A 26,994-nucleotide genomic window follows, 5' to 3' on the forward strand; every position below is an offset into this window, starting at 1 on the left:
AGAAGGTCTGCATTCAAAGTTGAAAACAAGGATTTCCAGATCCATTGTTTACAATATTCACACATAATGTTTTAACTGATCATTGAACATGAAACTCGTGTCTACTGCTCAAGGGTGTGCACTGTTATTATGTGGTCTTCTTTCAGCATTGTTTAAATCCCTTCCTCTTATTTCATCCTCTCTTTCAGCATTGTTTAAACCCCTCCCTCTTATTTCCTCCTCCCACCATTGCTTTAGAACACACCTGAGTTACTTGCATCACTTTATTTTTTATAAGCTTTCTTTTTGTAGACAATGTATTTATCAATGGACCATGTTGTGTTGTTGCTTTGGTGTCTTGGTCCTGTGGTGTGGAGCTACAGTTCTGGTCAAGTGGCAGACAGCTGTGAGAACCTGCACCCCCACCACTCTGGGCTGCATGGACAAGGTGACACAGCACCCTTTACAATCACTACAGACCATAGAAACTACAGCTTTAGAGAGGAGATCACAGGTAAGTTATAGAAGTATAAAGTAGGTACTGTTTATGTATATTCTAGTTAGTTCGTTTCAGATACACACACTGTATTGATCACAATGTTATATTTTTAAAGTTGTCCCAATCACAACGTATTTTATTTTCCGACATTCATTATTGCCGATAATGTTCACTTTTTTTGTAACACCACCGTCATTTGATTGCTGACTTGAAACCATGTCATTTTTTATTTTAGTTCAACTTCAGGCCACAGGTTCCAAACCATTCGTTGGCTTCCTGTTACTGGCAAGAGTATCAGGAGAGTTGTCTCCTGTTGGTTCCTTCACTCTGAAAACAGGAGGTGCCCAGCTTCTGAACTGCAGCCAGAAAACTGTGAGTTTTGTGAGATCATTACACTGAGGGAGGGGAAAAAATTGTATGGTCTTAAATGTTGTACATTTGGGGGATTTAACTCACTGATATGGTGAAAGGTACACCTAAAGTTGCATATATATATATATATATATATATATATATATATATATATATATTAGTTTTAGTCAAACGTGCTGTCAAACGATTACATTTTTTATCTAATTGCGAATTTTCCATAATTAATCGCAATTAATCGTATTTTCAGCTACAATTTTTACGAAGCTTGGAACCGTTATTTACTTGAGTAAAATCTTAAAATTAATGTGGAAAAAAAAATAAAAGTATATTTCGATTGAAAGACTGTTATAATAGCTTTCTTTTATCCTTGAATAAGATTATTTTCCTGTAAAATACAACAGTTGAACGATACACCAAAGACGTACAACTAATATGGTATTTGAATTTGGGTGTGCAAAGTGTGCAAATTATTTTGGATTTCTCCAATGAGCTGTCAAACAACCTTTTAAAGTAAAATTATGTCAAAGTCCGTCTTTGCGACAGTGACTCTCCTCTAGTTTGGCTGCACAGTGAGCAGAGGTCAGCTGCTACAGGAAGTAAATAAAATTGAGTTAACTGAGTAAATTTTTTTTAGTGCGTTACGAAATTTAAATTAATCTCTGGAGTTAATGCTTTAATTTTGACAGCGCTAAAATATCTTATATATATATATATATATATATATATATATATATATATATATATATATATATATATATGTATAAATTATTCATAAAAATTAGTGTCCTCAGACCCCGTCCATCCTGGTCCTTTGAAAGCGGTTCCGTCCTTACATCTGCCCCCACCCACTCAAAAAAAAAAAAAAGCATCCGTGCATAATGCCCTGGGGGGATGCTAACGGCAGAGGTTTGTTTGAAGCTCATTAGCTGGCTAATTGACTTTTCAAATCTGCTGACCTTATGGGCACCTACTTCTGGGTTAACTGTATGAGGAACCGCTTGCCACCACACTTGTGTAATGATATGTGTGCAATAATATGTGTGTAAGGAGACGAAGTGAGCGAGTGGGGGGTTGTAATGTAATTGCTTTATTTAACAGCGGTCATTGTTTATATGTCAGTGCAGCGGACGTGAGAGAGGTAATTCAGTCTGAACGGATGGGCGGATACGCCGGTCCGTTGGTCAGCCCTTTGGGTTGCTGCTTGGCTCGCTGGTTTCCCCTCCGTTTCCAGAGCGCCTACTGGGACACCATCAGTCCGTGTGTGGAGAAACAAATCGCGCAGGAGCAGTTTCGGTGCTACGACATGTCAATGTTCAGTTGAATCTGGCGGCACGATTCAATTGAAGTCAATGTAGTTAGCGTGAGCGGGCGTGGTTGCGGGTGGGGCTGCGCGGGTGATGCGTTTGGAACGGCGGGACGTGGAGCGAACCACAGAAAATCCGCCCATTTGTCCATTTGGCGCGGCTAAAACAAATGAACTTTTTTCCCTCTTCGCCTCGCGGCAGCCAGTCAGCATCGGGAAGTACTACACACAGCATCATGTACACTCGGTGAGTCGTGTGTGGAAAAGATTTTCGGAAAATATTGTTGTGGTTTGTAGACATCCTGAGCTATATGACATGGCCAGCTACCACTACTGAGACAAGAAAAAAAAAAGAGCAGGCTTGGAGAACCGTGAGCGAGGAGCTTGTTATAGGGTATGTTTTTACTTCCTTTAGTTTTTTACAGCTGTTGAACTTTTTACCAAGACGGCAATATTGTTTGCATTAGCTTTAGCACAGTGTCGCCCACTTGATTGTGATGTTGAAACATTTTATTTGTTTTGCCAGTCGTCGTCTAATATCAAGCAAAGCCCCTCCCCTCTCCGATGTCCGCAAATGAAGTGGCTGCGGCATTCAGGTTTCAAATTTCCTGCGATCAATCGCCAGCGCTCCTTTTTCTTCATCTCATTATTCTTCTTCCTTCCGGTGTACTGGCCCTTGCCCCAGAATGGGTACTCCCCCACCCATTCCACCAAACGTTTTCTCATTATACCAGTGACTGAGCGTAGGTATCAGCACGGAGATGGCGGAGCATTCTCAATGGGCCCTTATGAAAGTAACTTTACTTTACGAAAGTTACTTTACGGTGAAGGCAAGTTGTCTCCCCGTTGCATAACGCAAATATTAAACGCACTGTAATATTCTTTGAGTTTATGTTTTCCCGAGTGGTCCTTGAAGCGCACTCGAATATGATTTGGTCATAAACAAACAGACGTATTGGGCACCACTCCAATGCCCAGCTTTGGATTTAACATTTAAAGAAAAATGGGTAAAGTTGTAAATAAAGTCAACATAATTTACAGAAAGCCTTTTTTATGTCCCTGAAAAAAACTGTCCCCCACACGTCTATTATTGGCAAGAGAAGAGAATCCCGAGAGAAAGAAGTATGTGATGAGGAGCCAGGTCCCGCACATGATCAGTTCGAGCCTGTATGTAGGGAGCAGCAAGTTGTGGATGCACCCGAATGGAGGAAGCAGCAGGAACAGGATGCTGACCTGTGACCCCTATTACAGCGGGTAGAGTTCAGTCAAAACCCTAAATGGGAGGAGGTCGCTGGACACTCACCTGCCACTAAAAACGGTATTCAAAGATCAGGGCTCTCCGGGTGAGGGAAGGAGCCCGCTACCAGGGAGGAGAGGTGGCAGGTGGTTGTGCCCAAGGCTGTGAGAGATGAGACGCTATATTGAAAGCGTCTCATGGGCCTGCTGGGGCAGGGTACGGAAGAGGATTAGGGCCAGTGAGGGGGGAAAAAAATAAGGTTGGTAAGATTCTCACTTTTATTTAAGAATTCTGACTATTCTCAGAATTCTCACTTTGAAGTCAGAATTCTGAGAATAAAGTCAGAATTCTGAGATAAAAGTGAGAATTTTGCAAACCTATTTTTTCCCCCCACTGGCCCTCTAATCCTTCTCCGTAGCAGGGCACTTTGGTGTCAAAAACCTTTCACAGTCTCTGTTAAAGTTTCTCCTGGGTCAGCTCAGGAGAGATGTTGAGTACTTTTGTCGCTGCTGACCTCTGTACAGTGCACAAGGGTCCTCCAGACCAGTCTCACGCTCATCTCCAACAGCTAGCAGGGGGCGCTCCTATGGAGAGAATTCGGATGGATATAATGGGCCCATTCCACCCACCGACAAAGGCAACCATTATGTCCTAGCTGCTGTGGCATATTTTACGAAATGGCAGGAAGCATATGCCATCTCTGACCAAGATCAGATACAGTGACCAAGGGAGAAACTTATACTTAAACGTAACAAATAGAAAAAAAAATACGGACACTGTAGGCACATTTTTTGTAGCCTGGAAATCCAGACTCATCACTGTACCATCTGTACCAGTGATTGAGTCTGGTGAGTAGTCGCATCAAGCGCATTTTTGAGGTGGGCCAAATCTGAGCAGACAGACAGTTCAAAGGAATCAGCGAAGCGGATGTCATATACGGTCCCCCCGAGTTACAAAATCCTATCTGCGCCCCCGCTAACAAGTAATACTTAAGGATGATGTATATTGTTGAAACGAGATTAATTGGAGTCATTTAGGAAAAAAGGATTGCGTGTGCAATATAAAGTATTTAATGGAAAAAAAATGCAAACAAGGTGCTGGGATGATACTAAACTAACAAACATATTTAAGACCCAAATAAACAACAAGGAACAAAACAACTAAAACACTAGGACTAGACCGACCTTGACTTTGAACAGTGACGAGAGGGCTTAGACAAGATAGGACAGAACAGACGAACCAACCAGGGCTGAAAGAAAGCTGGCAACTAAATACAGACAAGTTAACGATACAACGAGGAACACCTGGACAAGACACAGAGGGTAGGAGGAAGCTGGTTGGTTAACACAAGGGACCGGGATGACAAGGACAGGTGGGCTCAATAACTTAACGAGAGACAAAGGAACACAAGGAAAAGCATGAAACTAACCTCAAAACTCAAAACACAGAACATAACAAAAGTAACATAATGTTAACTGCATTTTAGACTCTAATGTGTCTGTTGTTTACAAAAAAAGGCACATTCGGGTTGTTGATTAATTTTGATTTTGTTCAATGTTCCCCAAAGAAGTACTTTATTTCTTTTACACTGAAGACTAAATTGTCATTGATATTTCATAAAACAGACTGAAAATTGTCAATGATGTTTAAAAAAAAAAACTGCTGTACATTTGATTTGGAAAAGACGCCAAACATTCCTGGTGTTTACATGTTAGGTTCACTGAACTCAAATACTGTGTCTTTGATAGTTAGGGAAATAAAACACCCTTTCGGTTCAGCGAAGGCTTTAAATTTTCTTTGATATTTACAAAACATGTTAGGTTGACTCAAAAATATCTCTGACGTTTACAAAACTGGTTGAATGAAGATTGAAATTGTCTCCAAAAACATGCACATTCAAATGGATATCAATGCCTGTGTAGGCTTTTATTAGGAAGTTGGACCTTGCAGCTATTGTTGTGGTGGCTGGCTTGATTATGACTTTTTGACTGGAGGCTGGTCTGACCGTAAACACGCAGGCGGCTGAGGTGCAATATGCTTGATACGCAAATGCACAATAACACAATCGAAATTGGTGCACTCTTTAATATTTTCACATGTGCAGCACTTATGTGCACCCCTGGTTATGTTGCATATCGTCGCTGTCCTGAGAAAAAGACTTATCTCCAATTTTGCAAACTTTTTTAATTTTCACTTTAATGCGACGTCTGTAACGTGGAAGTATGATTCATGTAAAAATAAGAAAATTTAAAAAAAATGGAGTTAAGTGTTGGCGGCACGGTGGAAGACTGGTTAGCACGTCCGCCTCACAGTTCAGAGGTCATGGGTTCAATCCCAGCTCTGGCCTCCCTGTGTGGAGTTTGCATGTTCTCCCCATGCCTGCATGGGTTTTCTCCGGGTACTCCAGTTTCCTCCCACATTCCAAAAACATGCATGGTAAGTTGATTGGACGCAACCCTTGTGAGGATAAGCGGTATAGATAATGGATGGATGGATGGAGTTAAGTGTTAATCACATGACAGCGACGATATGTAATTTAGCACGTACATTTTGGCAGAGGTGGGCATTTTACTCAAATTTGCCTGGGTACCCTTCCGTCAAGCCAGACCAAACAGTAATCGCCTATATCACAGCCGGACTCAATACATCCCCTTTTAGGACCCCTTAGCCATGGCCCTCCGCTGCCCCCCGCCCCCGCCGAGTCAGGTTAGAGGTGATACATACATATAGGGGCAAAAATGCACTTCCCCCTATGCATAGTCCGCCTTTTTTTGGCATTTCCCGTCTATTGTTTTTCGCCTACAAAATGAGCGTTCATCATCGGCGGATAGACAGACCGGTCCGTCGGTTAGATTGATTGCCCAGCTCTGCAATTTGGTATGTACAATATTTCCGCAAATAAGCGAAGTGCACTCTCAAGTGAGTGTCCTGTTTTTTTTTTTGTTTTTTTTAAAAACAGAATTCAGCTGTGTCCCATATATCACAATCACCAAAGACCTCCATTCAGGTGATATGGAGATCAGAAGATTCTGGAAGAATTGAAAGATTTGCAAAACCTATTCAGTTCCAGTAAGTATGGTCAACTCCATGCTTTGGCTAGGCTGCCATCAAAAAGCTACACGTCTTTAACTTCACTAATATTTTTCTACAATTATTGTTGTGAACACAATTTGGTGGCTTTGCAGTGCTTCCTTTGTGCAGAATTACAGTACATTCTGGGTGAACATTTTAAGCCCAATGTTGATCTTCACAAATGAGTACTTGGATGCAGTTCAAATGGACTCCACCAAAACAACAGAACAACAAGCAGAAAAAAAAACAACCTTAATAAATCAATCCCTTCCATCACGGGTAAGTAGTCATATTTGTCACAGTAATAAGTCAAATGGAAAGTTTACCAGCCCTGCACACATTCATTACAATCACCTTAGGTTTTTTTTGAGTAACGATCTGTCGCTCTGCAGGTAGTGTTGGCAACTTTCATAAAGCCCTTATTTCACTGAAGGGCAAACGTTTGTGAGTGTTGGCAAATCTAGCAAAATGCGTCAAACGCCAAACGCTCTCCAGATCTTCGCTAACAGTTTTCATGTTTTTTTCTTGTCTGTCTTTGTGATTTATCCTGCCCTCCATAGTCTTTCTTACATACGGTATGTCAGATTTTAATAGGGGACTGCTTTTACAGGGAGAAACAATATCTGAATTGAATACAGAAAAAAAAAGTATGAAACTGATTTTACCATGCATGTTTTTGCTACTGCAGGCTATTTCCAGTGAGGATTGTGGTGTCACAAAGGTGTGTTTCAGTCACCCATCAAATTGTATCCCTCAAGTCAACACCAACTGTTACTTCATGTCCGCCATCATGTTGTCAACGAGTGACACAGTCATCCATTATGAGATGACAGGGACCTCTGACGGATACATCTCATTTGGATTTTCAGACGATCAGACAATGGTACTGTAGTGTATTATTTTATGACGTGCATGAGGTGAGCTTTCTCTCTGTTTTCCAGGTTTAGCGCCTGCCCCCATAATTAAAAGACATTAACTTGAAGATATTCTGAAGGGGCTGCCATTTCTAACCAAAACAAATAAAAACAGTGTCCAGTAGTCATTCAAGGCTCCAGCTCTCTGTGAACTGGATAGAATTAACGGTATGATAAAATGAAAGGATGGCACTCTAAATTAGACTCTTCAAACAACATTATATGTATAAATTAGTACTGTCAAGCGATTACATTTTTAAAACTAATTAATCGCAACATTTCCATAATTGATCGCGATTAATCGTATTTTTCAACTACATTTTTTTATGAATCTTGGATCCAATATTTACTTGAGTAAAATCTTGGAATTAATGTGAGAAAAAAATAAAAGTATACTTTGATTCAAAAACCGTTCTAATAGATTTCTTTGATGCTTGAATACAATTATTTTACTGTAAAATATGATACACCAAAGATGTACAACTAATATAGTATTTGAATTTGGCTTTGGAAAGTGCGCAAATCATTTTGGATTTCTCCAATAAGCCGTCAAGCAACTTTTTAAAGTAAAACTACGTAAAAGTCAGTCTTTGTGACAGTGACTCTCCTCTAAGTTTGCCTGCAAAGTGAGCAGAGTTCAGCTGCTACAGGGAGTAAATTTAACTGAGTACATTTTTTTTAATGCATTATAGTATATAGTATAAATTCAAATTAATCTCCATAGGTAACGGTTTAACTTTGACAGGTCTAGTATAAATGCATGCAAAATATAACTGTTTAAGGCACACACATTTATATAGTTAACATATTTCCTTAAACAATAAACACAGCATACTTCATACTTCATACTTCCGCTTCTGAGGAGAAATGGCTGAGTAAGTTTGCACGGATTTGATTAGAAAGGGCACGTCGGCCGCAGCGTATATCTGGCCCTGGATTAAACATGCTGCCTTCACGTGAACACGCACAAGTTTTTTATTTCACCAATCAATCCGTGGACTACATATGTGCCAAACCGTGCATAGAGAGTTATCTATGCACCCACCAAAGTGGATAGTTGAATTTGCAGTGTCACAAGCTACAGCGGAAAGAATTTCAAGCCCTGTGTACAATATATACCATAGTGCGCTACACATCAGGCAAAAAATATATATATATTGACTATAATGATAATAATGATCAAAAGAATGTTTTGCGATAGTAAATCATTGGGAAAAAAACAAGGTAATATGATTAATAAGAAATATGAGGTAAGCAGCAATATCCACCCGTTTTTAGCTATCTCAGGTGGTGGCCATTTTGTCACTTCTGTCGACTGAAAATGACATCACAGTTGCTCACGGCTCAGGTAACGACCAATCACAGCTCATCTGTTTTCTGAAGCTGAGTTATGATTGGTGGGTATCTGAGCGCTGAGGGTGTGTGATGTCATTTTCAGTCGACAGAAGTGACAAAATGGCCGCCCGCTAAAAACGTATGAATTTTGTCGCTTAGCTCATATTCCACAAACACAATATTAATCAGAATGCTTCAACTAGTGGACCTGCATAGAAGATGTTCTTAAAAAATATATATGTTTGGGTTGACTTCCGCTTTGAAAAAGGGTTACCGGTATGTGTTTTGTGTGTTGAAGTGTCACGGCCCATAACTTCGGATCAAAAGTAGAGTGCTGGCATTCTTCTCTTAATCAATCAACCAACCTTAGGTAACAACTTAATTATGTTATATTAGTGAGACAATTAATTGTTTGCTGTTTTGTGATGTTTTTTTTAAGGGAAATGATGACATCTATGTGTGTGGCAAAGCAAGTAATGGCCTGGTGCAGTTGTGGCATGCCTTTTCAGTAGGACGGACAGTTCCACAAACTATTCCTCTGGTATGGAAAATATCATACAGGTTATTAAACACATTCAGACTTTTTCATATTAGATGTGAGCATTCAGCATTAAAAGAGACATATGCTTGTTTTCTCCAGGAGACGTGTTATGCCTTTTTTTTTCACAATTTAAAACTGCCAGCATTTTGCAGTGGACTCTTTTATGTACAGTGCCTTGAAAATGTATTCATACCTCTTGAACTATTTCACATTTTGATACCTTATAACAACCAACTTACATGTTTTTGATTGAAAGTTTAAGTGAACCACTAACACAAAGTAACACATGATTGTGAAAGTGGAACAGAAATGATACATAGTTTGCACAATTTTAAGCAAATAAAATCAGAAAAATGCGGTTTGCATTTGTATTCAGCCCCCCTGTGCCAATACTTTGTAGAGTCACCTTTCGCTGCAATTACTGCTTCACGTTTCTGGGGCGGTGTATCTTCCAGCTTTAAGTTGCCATCTGTTCGGCTTGATGCAGTTGACATTTGACTGGCAAGAGAAACTTTGCTGCACAGAATTTATTTATTTTTTTGATGCGATGGGTGGGAGCTTGTTTGGCGGGGTAGGCAGGGATTTGTTGTGTTCGACGTGTGTTCGCAGGGCAGAACACATTTTGTTGCATAAAATGTTTTAACAGTAGTGCTGGGTTGCAGTTATTTAAATGAGGGGCGGGTCCTGAGTGTGGCTTGGGTTGAACTATTCGCCAACGTAGCTGATGGTGCTTGCTGCATTGAGCTGCACTGACATGTCGATCAACCAAAAAGCGAATAGGCGAATAGCTTAACCCTTTCCTTCTGCATTTGCAGGAGGACCAAAACTGCCAAAAATGAAAAAAATAAATAAATAAAAGTGAAAATAAAAAATATACTTGAAAAAATAAATTACAATTCTGAAAAAAAAAAAAAAAAAAAAAAATATATATATATATATATATATATATATATATATATATATATATATATATATATATATATATGGAAATAAGAACGACAAAAAATATTAAGTACAAAAAAGTCAAAATAAATGCAAAAATTAAAAAAAGATTTGAAAATTAATAAAATTAAACATTTTTAAAATAAAAAAAAGTTACCTTGAAATTTAGTTAGAGGGGTTTGCATACTAAGACTTTTAGCCCTACACTCCCAGTCATGCTGACAATACAAGACATCCACCTTTTTAGGTTGATAACTCAAAGTTTACTTTGTATTCTCTGTTACAATTGACCAATTTTTAATGTTGAAAATCTCTCTTTGATGATGCAATGTTAATGGTTGAACAAACATGCTGTTTTTGGGGTATCATGAAAAGGGACTATTTTTGGAGGTACAAGGTTTCGGCCTGGTGCCAGCAATATACAGCATATATAGTTGTTAGCAACATACAATATATACAGTATAGTTGTTGGGTCTCTGGCGTGCCTACTCACTTGCCAAGTGTTAAATTAAATAACCAGTACATATATTGTGTCCTACCTGTTTCACAAAATGTGTAACAATTGTGAATTTTGCCTTTTGTGACATTTAAAATCCAAGCCGAGCTGCATACAGTATGCTTTACATCTACTTCACATCAGGGGCGGAGCCGTGGGTGTGCACAGGCCCACCCATATTGACAGACTGTCCACCCAGTGAGATTCATGACTAAATATATACTTTTAAATTTTTTGTAAATTTAATTTTTTTCTAAATTATTATTGTTATATTTGAATTTCTGTTTCATTGTGTTTTTTATTTTATTGAATATTAAGAATGGCGTTGTCTAAGGAAGATCTAAACTTCATATTATTCAGTTTGTCATTTTGTTTGAATATGCAATGTGTCGGGACAGGAGGATTGTGCTCAGTGAGAGAAATATTCAGGCCACCCTGATTTTTCCAGGCACACCTATTAGCCACGTTCTGGCTCCGCCCCTGCTTCACATGTAACTGTGTGAAACAAATTGTTGATTGAACTCGATGCTAAAAATTGTAACCTCCTTGTCAGGGTAATATTTCAGATTTAAGGGTGTCCATGCACAACAGAGTGATCAGCTGTTCGTTTACCTCGTTCAACCCTATTTCAACTCAAAGGAACACTGGCTTTAAAGATCCTAACACATCCTACTATCTCATGTTTGCCTATGGATCCAGCGGCAGCAATGGTAAGGGCGTTTTCTATTCCTTAATAAAGACATTATTTGTGTCATGTCATGTCATCTTCCAAACCGCTTATGCTGGAGCCTATCCCAGCCGTCAATGGGCGAAGGCAGACTACACCCCGAACTGGTCGCCAGCCAGTCGCAGGGCACAACATTATTTGTGATTGGGGAAAAATAAATGTTACTATTGCATAACTGTTTAGGTCACAAAATTACATGATATATTTATATGTTATGCAGTTTTGGGTAAAATGCAAGTCATTCATTTATTTACAGTTTCTCATTTTGTAAATCTGCAAGTTCTGTCTTTTACCTTATGGATGTGTATTCAATGTTTATTAGCGTTTTTCGGTAGGTTTTTTTTTTTAATTTTTATTTTTATTTATTAATTTTTTTAGAATTTCCTGAGACCTCGCACTCTGCTTGACTTTAAGGCGACGCAATACTCACGCATGGAAATCCTCTTTTTCGTTTGCAATTTCAGTCACCGTCTTTAAACACACACAGTAGGGTGAGTCAGGGGCGGAGCCAGAACGTGGCTAATGGGTGGGCCTGGAAAAATCAGGGTGGGCCTGAATATTTCCCTCACTGAGCACAATCCTCCTGTCCCGACACATCATATATTCAAATAAAATGACAAACTGAATAATATGAAGTTCAGATCTTCCTTAGACAACCACAATTATGCCATTCTTAATATTCAATACAATAAAAAAAATACAACGAAACACAAATTCAAAAATAATTAAAAAAATATAATTTCAATAATAATTTCAAAAATAAGTATATTTTTTTCACCCAGGCCCACCCATAGCTCCGCCCCTGGGGTGAGTGTGCATTTTCAGAAAAAAAGTTTCATACTTGATTAATATGGAAGAAGTGGCAAAAAAATATGAAAATCACATCTATTCGTTACAGTATGTGAGAGAAATATGGCTTGGAAAAACTCGTTTGGTGGCTTTTGACATGGCGACACATTCATTTTATGGATTTTAATTTGTGCGGATACGTTAAACGGTGTGGGTCACAAACTGGTTGAAAAAGAGGCGATAAAGAAGAATAAATGAATAATACATATATATAATATAATAATGTGGGCTGCTTGTTCTGCAGCAGTCCCATAATTAAAGAACTTTGGTGCTGAATCAGCATAAGATACAACAACAACCAAAACTAAAGACAATCTATTTTGGGGACCATTAAATATACACATTTTAAGCAATACTTCTATTTTTGTTTGCTTTCCTCCGACAGGACAAATCCAGTTCCATACAAATACATTCCTAAGTGCGAACAAGGTAGACATTTCCAGACCTCAGCTTGTCAGAACAGCTGGATGGCCTCACATCATCAAAGCGCATGGTGAGATACATTTTTAGGTGACGGGTAATACAGTTGATTTCTGAATGTGAATATTTTACCAATGCAAGGTAGTAAAGATTTTTTTGTTAAACCATTAGTTTTGATTCTCAGATTTTTCTGAAGATTTTTCTCTTTTGAAGATTATGTATAAACCAATATGTATAAACCAAATATATATACAGTAGATATAAAAGTAAAATGATAACTGTGTGCTTACAAGTTAAACGTAAACAACTACTTAAAGCGGAAGTCAACCCCCCCAAAAAAAAACAAAAAAAAACAAAACAAAAAAAAAAAAATATATATATATATATATATATATATATATATATATATATATATATATATATATATATAAAATATATAATAATATAATATAACATATATATAAATATAATTTTTAGCCATCTCTGGGGGTGGCCATTTTGTCTTCTGTCGACTGAAAATGACATCACATCTGCTGACAACGACCAATCACGGCTGACCCGTTTTCTGAATCTGAGCCGTGATTGGTCATGGCTGCCCCCCGAGATGGCTAAACACGGGTGGATTAACACTCATTTCATAAAGGCAATATTTATCAGAATGCCTTATTTCAACTAGTGGGCTTGCATAGAACATATTCTTGAAAAAAATGTTTGGGTTGACTTCCGCTTTAATCACTGAAAGTAACTACACATTAGCGTTGCTTCGTTGCATTTGCATTACATACTTAAGCTGTTACAGACATTAGATATTTAAGTTGTCGCTGCAATTACATAATTTGAATTCTGACTTCATTTTCAGCATTTGATACCTAAATGTTTTTCAGGAGCTCTGATGCTGATATCCTGGATGACCACAGGATCCTTAGGAATGATGGTAGCCAGATATTTGAAAGGAGTGGCCAAGGAGCATAAATTATTTGGCAAAGATGTCTGGTTTGTGGTGGGGACTGAAGATACAATGTTGAAAACTGTCTTTTTTCAATACAATACAGTGAACATTTTGAAGTCCACCACTAGTGGTGTTATTTCAATTCTGATGCACAACATATACTGTATACACTTTTTCTCATAAAAACTCATAATTGGTCAAAATACAAGATCATCGTTTGCAACCTGTTGGGTTGCCTTCAAATATCTTGCCCGGGTCAAACATAATCTGTTAGTCCAAGTGTGATATCAAAAGAAATGACATGAGAGGTAGATTCAGGGTAACCCAAAATGATTGCAAACCATAGTGAGTGATACATTTTTTAAATTGATAATACTATTTATGTCAATTTGTGATTATTCAGAAGGAAGGGATGGCAAAAAGAACCTTCAATAGCTTTTTTTCTAAAATTGCATTGGACAACTGAGCAGAGAACTTTTTTGTGTGGAGAATTATTTTCAGATCAGGTAATTTAAATCTGTGAAGACAACATTTCAAAGGAAATCCATTTTCAATGTATTAACTGAAAATATAAAAAGCAGATGGGTCAATATTCATAACCAAAGGAACTGTTCAGAACCTGAGCCCTGAAGCTGAAGTTGTCCCAACTGGATGATATTTGAGGGTGAGGGTGGCTGGAATGTTTAAGTTGTCAGAGACTCTGTCGCTCACAGACCTAATAAGTTGATTCAGAGGCGTTTCCAGGATATAGACATTCCCCAAGAATAACTGAGGCAGATTTTGAGCAAAGACCTTAAGTTGTACCCTTACAAAATTCAGACCAAACAAATGTAAAAGGAATTTTGTAAAAAAATTGTGTCAACCTCGATTGTGAGAATTACCCCCAGACAATCAGAGACTTGAAGGCAGAAATTGCAGGCAAGATCGAGGCTATTTCAAGGAAGGAGTGTGTCTGTGTTATCGACAATTTCCAATATATACTGTACCTACGCTAGTCTAAACAGGGCATTTTGATTACAATTGTGTTTGTGGAATAGGAGTTAGGCAGCAAAATTCTCCTGTTTTTAGCCATCTCAGGGGGCAGCCATTTTCCTACTTTCTGTCAACTGAAAATGACAACTGTTGCTCAGGGCTCAGGTAATGACCAATCATGGCTCACCTCTGATCCGAAGCTGAACTATGATTGGTCGTTACCTGAGGATAAACAGCTCGGATTATGGATGGATGGATGAAATTCAGGCATCTCTCATTTCACAGGCAGTGGACCAAATTGAACACATATGCGCTTACATATTCAGTAAATACATAGTGTAATGGCATAATGTTGTGTTGCAACAGTGATTTTTTTTGTCACTGCTATCATAAAGGTGATTCTGAAAACAAGTTCGAGGATTCATTCAATCAATACTGAAATAGCGAGCTGTTTTTGGAAATATGCAGGAAATAAAAACAGTCAGTTCACTTTGGACCCATGTGCATCCAAGATTTTTAATCTTCACAACAATAAATTTAAAGACGGAGAGATACAGCATGCAAGGTATGCAAATATTGAATTGAAAAAAGACAAAATAACAATAATCAACTCTGTAAGTGCTCAGTACAATACAATACATGTGTACTTTTGTCTTTCCAGGTTCATTTTTCAGTGATGGGTGTTACAGTAGCAGCCACAGTGATTGCCTTCCCTCTTCCCTTCATATACGTAAAGACCTGGTCTGAGGTCAGTTCCCCACATTTGTACTTTCTCCAACTGTATTATACTACAGGCAGAAGGGCAGGCAGCCATGGTTGTTAGCTCCTGCCAGCTACCGTGGCTTGTCGAGGCAGAAGTAGCTTTCGAACAAGTTTAGGAGAACGAGAGGAGCTTCTTACCAGCCAGACACGGAGCTCCATGCATCAGGAGCCAAGAAGCTCCATGGCCGCTGCATGTTGCCCACTCGGCATCCATTGCATCCTGATCATCCTGGAAGGGAGATTTCCCCCATCTGTGGTTCCTACAAGATGTCTCATTTTTCCCCTGGATGTTTTTTTTTTTGTTTGTTTGTTTTTCCTTGTCCTCCTGAGGGGTTACGATCAGGGGATGTCGTTAATATTTTGTCAACTATGGGCATGTGAAATTAGCCAGCTAATGAGCTTTAAATATTGTTTATGAGTGCACTGCTGTTGTTTTTTTTTGGGAGTGTCGGGAGGGCGGACCGAAGGAATGTAAGGTCCGAAGCGCTTAAAGTGCCCATCTCTGGTTTTTAGGCTGATGTGCAGTGCCATTTCTCTTCCAAAAGCAGAATGGCATGGCTTGCCATGCCTTTGTGCACCTCCCCTTCTTCACGTATTCATTACTTTTTCCGTGTGTCATTTCACATTTACACACAACTTAGCTTCTAAAGTTATTTGTTCTGCTTTCTTTGCATGTATTCATTATTGGGTTATTGCCAACATCTGGTAAAAATTTCATTTCGATAGAACCTTTGGAAATATATTTAGTGATAAAAATTGTGACGTGTTAAATACTTTTTTTTTTTTTTTTAATTCCTCCATGCTCGGGCCCTTATAATTCACAGCCCTACACACGTCATGGTCCAGAGGTCATTTTGTACAGCCCTGCGAGATGGCCTTCATCATAAAATATATAGCAACACCCTCTCACTACTACTACTAAGAAGAAGACGAAGAAGAAGAAGAAGAAGAGGAAATTGATTTAATCAGAGCTTACATACATGCAAAGAAAACATTTTCAACCAAAATAGTAACAAAATATCTCTTCTTAACTGAATGAACATAATTCCATTTCAGAAGCAAAAAAGTCCCCCCCCCCACACTTTGTGTTCCATATCAAGGTTTGACTTACCGTGAAATTATTAACACGTTATATTGTATCTCTTTCCTTTTCAACGTCAGCAACCAACAACACAAGCCCAAAAAACCACAGGAGGGCGTCTAAGGCTGCATATAAACCTGCATTACATATTGACATTACAAGGGGCAGAATAACATGTATAGTGTATATCATTTCACATCTTATTGTAACCCACATAAAGAAACATAAAGATAAATCCTAAAAGCTATTAGAATGCATGAATAATTTAAACGGTTAAAATCTAACATTTTAATAAATGAGTGATTAAAATAGTATGATAAAGACAATGTGACTATCTATACAAAATAGTGTACTGTTGCTTTAAGACACTGGCTGGGGTCTTGCATCAGCCACATGAGTAGGGAGCTGAGAGCGGGGAAGAGAACAAAGAGATAATTACTTTTGGAGACTTGGAAACATTCTACACGATCGGGAATAAATAAAAGACTTATTTAATCGATCTACAACCGTTTTGGTGAGTTTAAAGTTATCTTACCGTAACTTTCTTGTATGCTACATGTGTGATTGTTAGCTAAATGTTACCATTGTAGCTCGGTGGAAATGATGCATACTACGAGCACAATTCATTTCCTCCCAAAATGTGACTTATATTCCAGTGCAACTTTTAGATGTTTTTTGTCTTCTTTATTATGCATTTTATGGCTGGTGCGACTTGTACTCCGGAGCGATTTATAGTCCGGAAAATACGGGTACTGCTTTAAATTTGTCAGCTCATGACAGATTGCTAATTTTCTTTCTGAATGTGGAGATCTGCTGGGTGCATGAGTGCATCCTGTTCTATTGACATACAAAAGGCCATGGAGTACTAATAAAGTATTTATCTTTAACCTAAAACTGTGACATTTTGCAAAATAACTTATAAAATAACTAGAGTAAAAAGAATTTCATAGAATTTAAATTTCTGGCCATTATGCACTTAATTTCTTCTGAATGTCAACCCTGGTTTAGTTGGACATCATCAGCCCACAAATACATGTGGAGTCGGGACAGAATGAGGCACAATTTGCTGCCTGTTACTCACATCTACAAATACAACCGCTGTAGTGTCAAATCTCACTTAACTTGTTGCCAATCAGCAAATGCTGGGAGTAGCTGAATTACAAAGAGTGGGCACTGGGCAGGGGTCCTCCTGACCTCTCACACATTGTTTTCTAAATTTACACATTTCTGTATCCAGCAGTTAAGGAAGAGGAGGGACTACAAAATTGGCACAAGAGCAAACATAGTCATCCCATGAAAGTGTAATTTGTGCCTGTCATCAAAAACTGCAATACATTCAGTGAGGCAATATGAAGGGATTTTGAACACTCAACTATAATTTGGGTATTAAACCAGGCATTCACTTGAAAAATCATTTTTGATGTGTGCAGGGGGCCCATCCTGTCCTGGGATGCCTGGTTATGATTTTATGTTTTCTCCAGCTCACACTGGCTTGGCTGCGCTGTGGACCACAAAATCACCTGTAAGTAGCTGCATATTGCTCACCTATGATCTGTTCGCTTTTTAAAATCCATCCATCCATTTTCAACACCATTCATCCAAATTTTGCTCTGCAAACGGCAATGCAATGGCGCTTATTTCGAGCCTTACAATACTTCTGTTATATACATTTTGTCTTTGACAGGAGGTTTCTGTTCAACTGGTCTCATGCTTTGATCGCAGTGGTAATAAAAGTCTTGGCTAGTAAGTACTGCTCTTGTACATGTACAGATACACATCACAGTATATTGTCATATTTTGTGTACAGTGAAACCTCTGGTTTGGGACGCATGAAAGAATTTTGACACATTTCCCAGGATATATAGAGTTGAACCTTTGGGAACAAAATATGATTTAAATTAAATTCTAACTGGTCAAATAAATCACATTTACCACACAGTATATATCCATTTAATTTGTATTATGGCTATTTTGTTGTTTGTATGTCAAGTGCTTTGTTACAGCTCTAGCTGTTATGAAATGCGCTATATAAATAAAATTGTATCGTATTGTATTGTATTGGGTGGCACGGTGGGCCCCTGGTTAGTAAGTCCGCTTCACAGTTCTGAGGTCGTGGGTTTGATCCCGGCTCCGGCCTCCCTGTGTGGAGTTTGCATGTTCTCCCCGTGCCTGCGTGGGTTTTCTCTGGATACTCCGGTTTCCTCCCACATTCCAAAAACATGCATGGTAAGTTGATTGGACTCTCTAAATTGCCCCTAGGTGTGATTGTGAGTGCGGATGTTTGTCTCTGTGTGCCCTGCGATTGGCTGGCAACCAATTCATGGGCGGAGGTGGGTTTTAGCCTGACCCACTAATCATCCCTCATGCGTGTGACGTGGTCACGAGTCGGCCAAAAGTTCATTTCAGCCTAGTTGGGCAAATGACAAAAATTGCCTCTGAACGCTTCAAACGCGCCACTAGTTACCCAACTGTGCGTAGTCACTTGCCTTGGGAACGCCCCAGCTTGAATGCTGTGCACTGCACACGTTCAATCTGCACGGAGAGAAGAAAAGGCGAAGAAGAAGGAGCGCCAGCGTTTGACCGTGGGGAAATTCGGAGAAGGGAGGGGCTTTGCTTGGTAGTAGACGAAAACAAAAAAAAGGTTTCGACATCGGAATCAAGTGGCCGACACTGTGCTAAAGATAATGCAGACAATATTGCCGTCTTGGTAAACTTCAACAGCTGTAAAAAAGTAAAAGTCAAACCATGTACAGTGGTACCTCTACTTACGAACCTCTTTTCATACGAAATTTTCAAGTAAAGAAACGCCTCAACAGGAAAATATTGCCTCTTGTTACGAAATAAATTTCAAGATACGAAAGGTAAAAATACAGTATGGGCTGCTACTCGCAGCTCCAGAGTTTCCTGAACATACTCTTAGCTGCTCTGCCTTTGGCTATTAACTAGCATCTTCCTGGCATCCCATTGGCTAAGAGGGACCTCTACCGTATGTGTCTGTGTTTGTAGATAGACAGGTAGATATAGAGATGTGATAGATATGTCTATGCAGCGTCCTCGTCATTCGCCCCTCGGGCCATGAGGTGTTCCGATAGTTTGACGTAAATTAGAAACGAGGAAAGGAAAAACAAGAAGGAAATATTTTTTTGGTCCATACAAACAAAGCAAGAGATAATAGAAATGTATGAAAAAAGGGGTGCGTTTGGTTGATCTCGCCAAAGAATATGACTGTAATGTATCGACAGTCGCCACGTTATTAAATCAGTTCTTTACAAAACGCTAGGCAAAAACCACTTCTGAGAGAGAACTTGAACCAAAGAGGACAAAAAACGATGAGGACAGCGATTTAAAAGGTAAACGACCATCATTTTTATTCTTTGCTCTATTCTTTGTGTTTTACAATATGCACAACTCTCATTTATTGTGCAATGATCTCATTTTAACATGTATTTGTTACATGTTTTGATGAGTTTTTATGCTTTATAAAACATTTATGTCTGAATATTGGGGGGCTTGGAATCGGATTAGGGCATTTACATGGAAAACACGTCTCTACTTACAAAATGTTCCACTTAAGAAATTTCTTCCGGGACCAATTAATTTTATAAGTAGAGGTACCACTGTTGTGCCCTGCGACTGGCTGGCGACCAGTTCGGGGTGTCGTCTGCCTTCGCCCATTGACGGCTGGGATAGGCTCCAGCAACTCCCCGCGACCCTGTACAGGATAAGCGCTTTGGAAGATGACATGACATGACAGGTACCACTGTATAACATAACACGCTCACGGTTCTCCAAGCCTGGTCTCTTTTTTTCTTGTCCCAGTACTGGTAGCTGGCCGTGTCATATAGCTCGAGTCGGGATGTCCACAAACCGCAACTATACCTTGGATGCACATGGGTCTAAAGTGAACTGACTGTTTTTATTTCCTGCATATTTCAAAAAACAGTTTACTATTTCAGTATTGATTGAATGAATCCTCGAACTTGTTTTCCGAATCACCTTTATGATAGCAGTGACAAAAAATTACATTATGTATTTACTGAACGTGTAAGTACATACGTTTGTTTTAGTCCATTGCCTGTGAAATGAGAGATACCTGAATTTCTACCCGAGCTGCTTATCCTCAGGTAACGATGAATCATAGCTCAGCTTCAGAAAACAGGTGAGCCATGATTGGTCGTTACCTGAGCCCTGAGCAACTGCGTTGTCATTTTCATTTGACAGAAAGTGGGAAAATGGCTGCCCCCTGAGATGGCCAAAACCAGGAGAATTTTGCTGCCTAACTCCTATGCCACAAACACAATTGTAATCAAAATGCCCTGTTTAGACTAGCGTAGGTACAGTATACATTTGAAATTGTCGGTAACACAGACACTCCTTTCTTGAAATAGCCCCGATCTTGTCTGCAATTTCTGCTTTCTTTCTTTTTTTTTTCTTTTTACAAAATTCCTTTGGGTGTGCATTTGTTTGATCTTTTGTCAGGGTACAACTTGAGGTCTTTGCCCAAAATCCGCCTCAGTTATTCCTGGGGAATGTCTAGCTCCTGGCAACGCCTCTGAATCGACTTATTAGATATTTACTGCATTTACAGAACGATTTTGAACTAGAAATGTACATGTATGTACCTGAGCAGATTCTTTATAACAGTGCCTTTTAACACGGCCGTAACTTTGGTGACTAAAACTGAACAGAACCAAGGAAAATTGAAGTACTTGTCTTCATTCCACTGCCCACTGCCACACCAGGCTGTCAGTTAGCGTCCTTTTGCTGTACTTTCGCATACCACCTAATTCAGGGGTCACCAACATTTCTGAAACTGAGAGCTACTTTTTGGGTACCGATTATGGCAAGGGCTACCAGTTAGATACATACTTCCGAATTTTCATTTACATGAATAGACTGAGCATGTTCATTATTTCTCATAATAATTAGGAAACATAAATATCAATATGAAACATTACCTCTGTAAATACCTGCCACTGTTTATATATTCACATAATCACTTCTACAACATTCCTGGATAATCACAATGTCCCATCACTGGTGAGCAACTTTAGGAACAGGCCCATGGGCTACTAACCTGGTCCTTGGGGGCTACCTGATGCCCGCGGGCACCACATTGGTGACCCCTGACCTAATTCATAACCTAGTGCATAGCGCCCTCGCCTGTTGAACGCCACCACCTGCAGTCACATCCTGTTAATGGCAATTGTACTGTATTGAATTGTAATTCCGGTTAGACCGCCCCTAGTGGTGAGAGAAAAATCCACAGAATAGCCGCACCTTTATATAAGGCACATGGTACATTGATATGGATCCGACTGATCAAATACAAGTTTGTTATGAGCAACGGATGGATTGATTTCAAAAATCAAGATAATATTGATCCAAATAACACCTTTTGAACAACTGGGCCTTGAGGTTCCACTATATTTCAGTCCAAACATACATTTAAATATTTGAGAAGATAAATGATTGATCAGGAGCAGTTCTTCATCCAAATTCTTCTTTTTCGCCGCACAGTTGCAGCTATATTCACTGGCCTGAAGATAATCGACTACACTGTTGCGCAATGGCTGATGAAAGTGATGGGCGGTCTGGTCACCTGGGAGGCTTTGTTCTGTATTTTCTTGGAGATCAACTCAAAGCGCAAGGTTAATACATCAGGTGAATATACTGTACTTCGTATTTTGATTTCCATTTACATTTTTATAGTCATAAAACTTTGACCATAAGACATATTTAACACACTTTTGTTACATGTGTTTTGTTTTGGTGCATCTGTTGAAGGTACGCAGTTTACAATACTCCATATGATACAAGAGAGTCAAGCTGTACCCCTTATTTCCAGCCCCTCGTCCATAGACCCCCGCAGACCTCAGTTGTCTATGACCATCAGCCCCCCTTCTCATATGACTTGCTGTGTTGAAATTTAGAGCAACACACAAGATCAACACCCACCGAATTTTTAAGTTTCAAAAAAAGCAATACGATTTAATTCATCAGCTCTGTATGCTCTTTGAGTGGTCTGTGTATGAGGAGTATATCCAACAAATGCTCATTAAGAGCAGAAGTAATTTCTAATGGTTTTTCCAGTCAGGCATCCTTTTATTTGTAGTTGAAAGTGACTTCCTGCAGCTTTATGTTCCTTCCCTGTCAGTTTCTTCAACTGATCCAGATCATTTTACAGTTTCCCTCGCACTTGTGAAATTCACTTTGGCATGTCTTAGTTCTTTTACTACTTTATTTCTGAGTGTTGTATACTTTCGCATGTATTTGTTTGGATTTGAATGCTACTTTTAAGACAGAATCTCTCTCTTTCATCAATTTCATTATGTTTATACTGTATTTATCCATGGGAGAGCAACTTTCTTGGAATTGAATGGTTCTATTTCTTTTTGGAACTGGTTTAATATTGATTTAATTGTAGATATGAATGTATGACAGTCTGCTTCTACGTCATTTTCTAATACCAATTCACACTAATTAATTTCATTCATTTGAGCATTGCCCTGCGACTGGCTGGCGACCAGTTCGGGGTGTAGTCTGCCTTCGCCCATTGACGGCTGGGATAGGCTCCAGCAACTCCCCGCGACCCTGTATAGGATAAGCGGTTTGGAAGATGACATGACATGAGATGACATTTGAGCATTAAAATGACTCATCTCATTTTTGGGAATTTTGAAATATTCGTCTTTCTTCAAATGTAACTATGGCCAGATAACCTAGTAACCATGTTGAAAGATTTTATCATCATATCTAGCCTTTTGCTAAACATCAAATCGATTTGAACCTGGATTATAGAAGTCATCTTTGTTGGACCTTTAACAAGTTGAATAAGGTCATATTTTTTTGCTATGTCCTTAAACTCTTTTGCCCCGTTTTTATATTCATAAACATAGTTAATATTAAAATACCCCATCACAAGAACTTCTTTGTCAAGAATAGTCTTTTAGTATCACGTCAAGCTGTTCACAAAATGTATATCCGTGAATGAATCGGTTCGTGTGTGATGTGTTAATCTTGCCGTGTGGCTGCACACCACACACGGTACGTTCAAGACTGTTATACGCGTGATTTTTTTTCTCGCCACGTCTCTCAGAGTTTGGAAGTCAGTTGACAATTTTAAAATCTTGCCGTGTGAACCAAAATATATATTACTTTGGATCCTCCCCAAAAATAGATTAATGTTCCACTAATGTTCCTCGGGTCCCTGTCATTTCATTAGGATTGTCATCACTTTAATGAACTATGATTGTATGAATGCTGTATTCCCACAAGATTGTCAAGGTTGCTTGGGATAGTGTTCTGCTTCTTTCAGCATCCTTTGTTTGTTTTGTTTCTGTGCTTTGACAGCTTTTTTTCTTTATATTTCAGATACAACAATGGTAAGACTCAAATACGGTAAGATCAAAAAAAGCTTGAATCCTAATTAAATGATAAAACTTTTGATTTGTATTACTGTTTGATGTTACCTATAGATAAAGGCTGATGTCCCGCTGGTGGCCTTGTACATCACTGGAAATGTAGTCTTTTTGACAGCATTGTTGTTTGGAATTGGGATGTTATAATTTGAACAATTACACATAAAAAAAAATTGTAATTTGTTGTACTTGATAATAGTGTGAGTTCTTCTTCTATTGTTGTTATTATTGTTTACATAATATGCTGAGTATAGATCATAAATGTGTTGCACATACAGCACACTAGATGACAAAATATAGTACCAGGAGCACCACCTTTTTGTAGTACAAGGAAATGAAGACAAAATCAAAATGGATGTTTTTATATAACGGTGAAATAGTCCTTATTCAATGAATACTTTGTGAATTGTGTACTTTTACCCTCTATAACCATTTTTTTTTCTTGGCTTGGCTTCACGATTGAAGATTTTAGAAGTTTGTCCCCGTAGCCGTCGTCGATAAATATGAACGCAACACTTGTGTTTTGCTCCCATTTTTGATGATGCTATTCAATGTATACAAAAGGCCTAATTCTATTAAATACTGTTCCAAAACCCGTCTGAAGTTTGTGAGCATAATCCATCCACAAATGTGTGGGATATCCGGATGCTGACTAGATAGCACGACCATTACACCGGTGTGCCCACTATTTGCTTCATGTGACACATCTCCTTCACGTAGAGCTGATGAGAATGTTGATCATTGATCATCCTTTTTAAGGTTGGTCCACTCCTCTTCGATGGCTTTGTTAAGTTGCTGGAAATTGGCAGCAACTGTACATAATTGAACAGAACTTTCATGCTGTGAACTCTTGGAAGTTGTGGGATACCATGAAGTCCATCACCAACATAACCACAGCCAAGAAATGTCTCAGTACTCCAAATGACTTGCAAAAAACAAATGAATTAAATTACTTATTTTTTTAGATTTGAGACCCATGATTTCTCTTTGGAGTGTGACAATGTCTTAAAATCTATATGTGTCACTGATCAGATCAGCACACCGTTCCCACTTGCTGGAAGAAATCAGTTACCTGTACCAAAAAAAAAAACCCGTCCAGATTAAAATAATGATTTTCGTCCTGTTGCCAGTTTGCCTATAAGCAGGGGCATGGCACAGATGATGTAATTAATACCATTACTCATCTGGTCAACAAACATCTGAGTCAAAGTAACTTTTGTGATATCCAGGCTTTGATGTCCTCGAGACAGGACAAAAATGGTCTTAAAAGGGAAGTCAACGCAAACATTTATTTTTCAAGAATATTTTCTATGCAAGCCCACTAATTGAAACAGGGCATTCTGAAAAATATTGCATTTGTGGAGTAAGTGTAAATCCACTTGTTTTTAGCCATCTCTTGGGGCGGCCATTTTGTCTTCTGTCGACTGAAAATGGCATCACAACTGCTCACAACGACCAATCACGGCTCAGATTCAGAAAACAGGTCAGCCGTGATTGGTCGTTGTGAGCAGTTGTGATGTCATTTTCAGTCGACAGAAGACAAAATGGCCGCTCCTCCAGATGGCTAAAAACGAGTGCATTTTGCTGCTTAATTTATATTCCACGAACACAAAATTAATCAGAATGCCGTGTTTCAACTAGTGGGCCTGCTGGGATCATATTCTTGAAAAAAATATGTTTGGGTTGACTACCTCTTTAAAGTGGAAGTCGACCCAAACATATTTTTTTCAAGAATGTGTTTTATGCCATGTTTCAACTAGTGGGCCTGCTGGGAACATATTCTTGAAAAAAATATGTTTGGGTTGACTACCTCTTTAAAGCGGAAGTCAACCCAAACATATTTTTTTCAAGAATGTGTTTTATGCAAGCCCACTAGTTGAAACAAGGCATTCTGGTAAATATTGCGTTTGTGGAATAAGAGTTAATCCACCCGTTTTTAACTATCGGCCATTTTATCACTTCTGTCGACTGAAAATGACATCACAACTGCTCAGGGCAGGGGTAACGACCAGCCACGGCTCAGCTTGAGAAAACGGGTGAGCTGTGATTGGTCGTTACCTGAGCCCTCAATCCTTGTGATATTATTTTCAGTTGACAGAAGTGAATAAATGGCCGCCCCCCGAGATTACTAAAAATGGGTGGATTTTGCGTTTTAGTTCATATTCCACAAACACAATATTAATCAGAATGCCTTGTCTCAACTAGTGGGCCTGCTGAGAACATAGTCTTGAAAAAAATGTATTTAGGTTTAGGTGTGTTTAGCTGTTTAGGTCCCTTTAAGGAGAAAGCGTCTTTTTTGCTCAACGGGGCAGAGATTTGACAGTCATCTGCATAGCAGTGGAAGGAAATACCGTGGTTTCGGTGATGAGCAGTCTGCTTATGTGGGACAGTTCTAACACCACAAATTTACAGTTTATGCTGTTTCAAGTGGGATGCAAATAAACTCAAGTATGAACACTGTTCACCTTGCAGATAAAAGGATGATTGTTTGTGATTGTCTTTCCAATCCTTATCAATAAACTTTATTGTCAAAGGCCACGCCCAAAAGGCAAATAATCTTGTGACACAAAATTCTTCAATCAAATTTGCCATTGCGGAAATTTGACCTCATTAAAAAGAAAAAGGAAAAAAGCTTCCTGAAATTTTAAAAGGTTAAAATCTCAGATCCTTACTTGCTACTGGAATTTACCTCTGAAAGGCCTTTCAAGACTTCCTTTAGGTTTGGAGTCAATATCTTTTTCCTAAGGTACTGGTTGCTATGGACCTTTGAAAGATGTATATGCCCAAACTTTAAATGCGTTTTTCTCAAAACTAGCGATTTCATCCTGCCATCATTGTAAATGCTGTAACTTTGCCAATTTCTGAGGTACTACCATGTATTATACATAATTTTAAAGGGAATTAAGTGAACCATTACAATACATGAACATCTCAATTTTCATTTTTGGAGACATAAGACAGATTTTGCATAATATACCACAGTGTAATTTGACCAGTTCTTCTCTCTACAAATAAATAAAATATGAATACTTTGAATGATGGATGATGTGTTTAGCTACATTTATGGTTAAGATGCACTTTACAGAACGGACAAGTTGTTGTCTGAATAATCTGAATATTGTT

The 26,994-nt window shown here is 38.7% G+C and overlaps 1 protein-coding gene across 3 annotated transcripts; it reads left to right on the forward strand.

Moving 5' to 3' along the window:
- Positions 1-306: 306 nt before the first annotated feature.
- On the forward strand, positions 307-24,470 carry LOC147127710 (ferric reductase 1). 3 transcript variants are annotated; one of them, XM_086020108.1, is made up of 15 exons: positions 307-493; positions 714-850; positions 6,350-6,459; positions 6,576-6,741; positions 7,151-7,345; positions 9,151-9,252; positions 11,244-11,400; positions 12,652-12,759; positions 13,571-13,686; positions 15,269-15,355; positions 17,881-17,972; positions 18,135-18,193; positions 21,971-22,114; positions 23,825-23,851; positions 23,929-24,470. In XM_086020108.1, exons 1-15 carry the CDS (start codon positions 307-309, stop codon positions 23,937-23,939), a joined length of 1,698 nt encoding a protein of 565 aa, XP_085876234.1. In that variant the 3' UTR covers positions 23,940-24,470. The 3 variants fall into 3 exon arrangements, 2 of the variants coding, with proteins under 2 accessions (XP_085876234.1, XP_085876233.1); XR_015084126.1 differs by lacking the exons at positions 23,825-23,851; positions 23,929-24,470 and adding an exon at positions 19,731-19,800; XM_086020107.1 differs by having other exon boundaries at positions 23,825-24,470.
- The last annotated feature ends 2,524 nt before the right edge of the window (positions 24,471-26,994 follow it).

Source organism: Filicampus tigris, chromosome 21 (assembly GCF_054856515.1).
Source record: "Filicampus tigris isolate MCC_2025a chromosome 21, RoL_Ftig_1.0, whole genome shotgun sequence".
Classification (NCBI taxonomy): domain Eukaryota; kingdom Metazoa; phylum Chordata; class Actinopteri; order Syngnathiformes; family Syngnathidae; genus Filicampus; species Filicampus tigris.

What these genes read in the sequence shown, in the direction of transcription:
- LOC147127710 (XM_086020107.1), top strand. Translation starts at nt 307, where the DNA reads ATGGACCATGTTGTGTTGTTGCTTTGGTGTCTTGGTCCTGTGGTGTGG. An exon ending in CTTTAGAGAGGAGATCACAG is followed by an intron (nt 494 to 713) that starts GTAAGTTATAGA and finishes TTTTTATTTTAG; the next exon opens with TTCAACTTCAGGCCACAGGT. An exon ending in GGTAATAAAAGTCTTGGCTA is followed by an intron (nt 18,194 to 21,970) that starts GTAAGTACTGCT and finishes TTCGCCGCACAG; the next exon opens with TTGCAGCTATATTCACTGGC.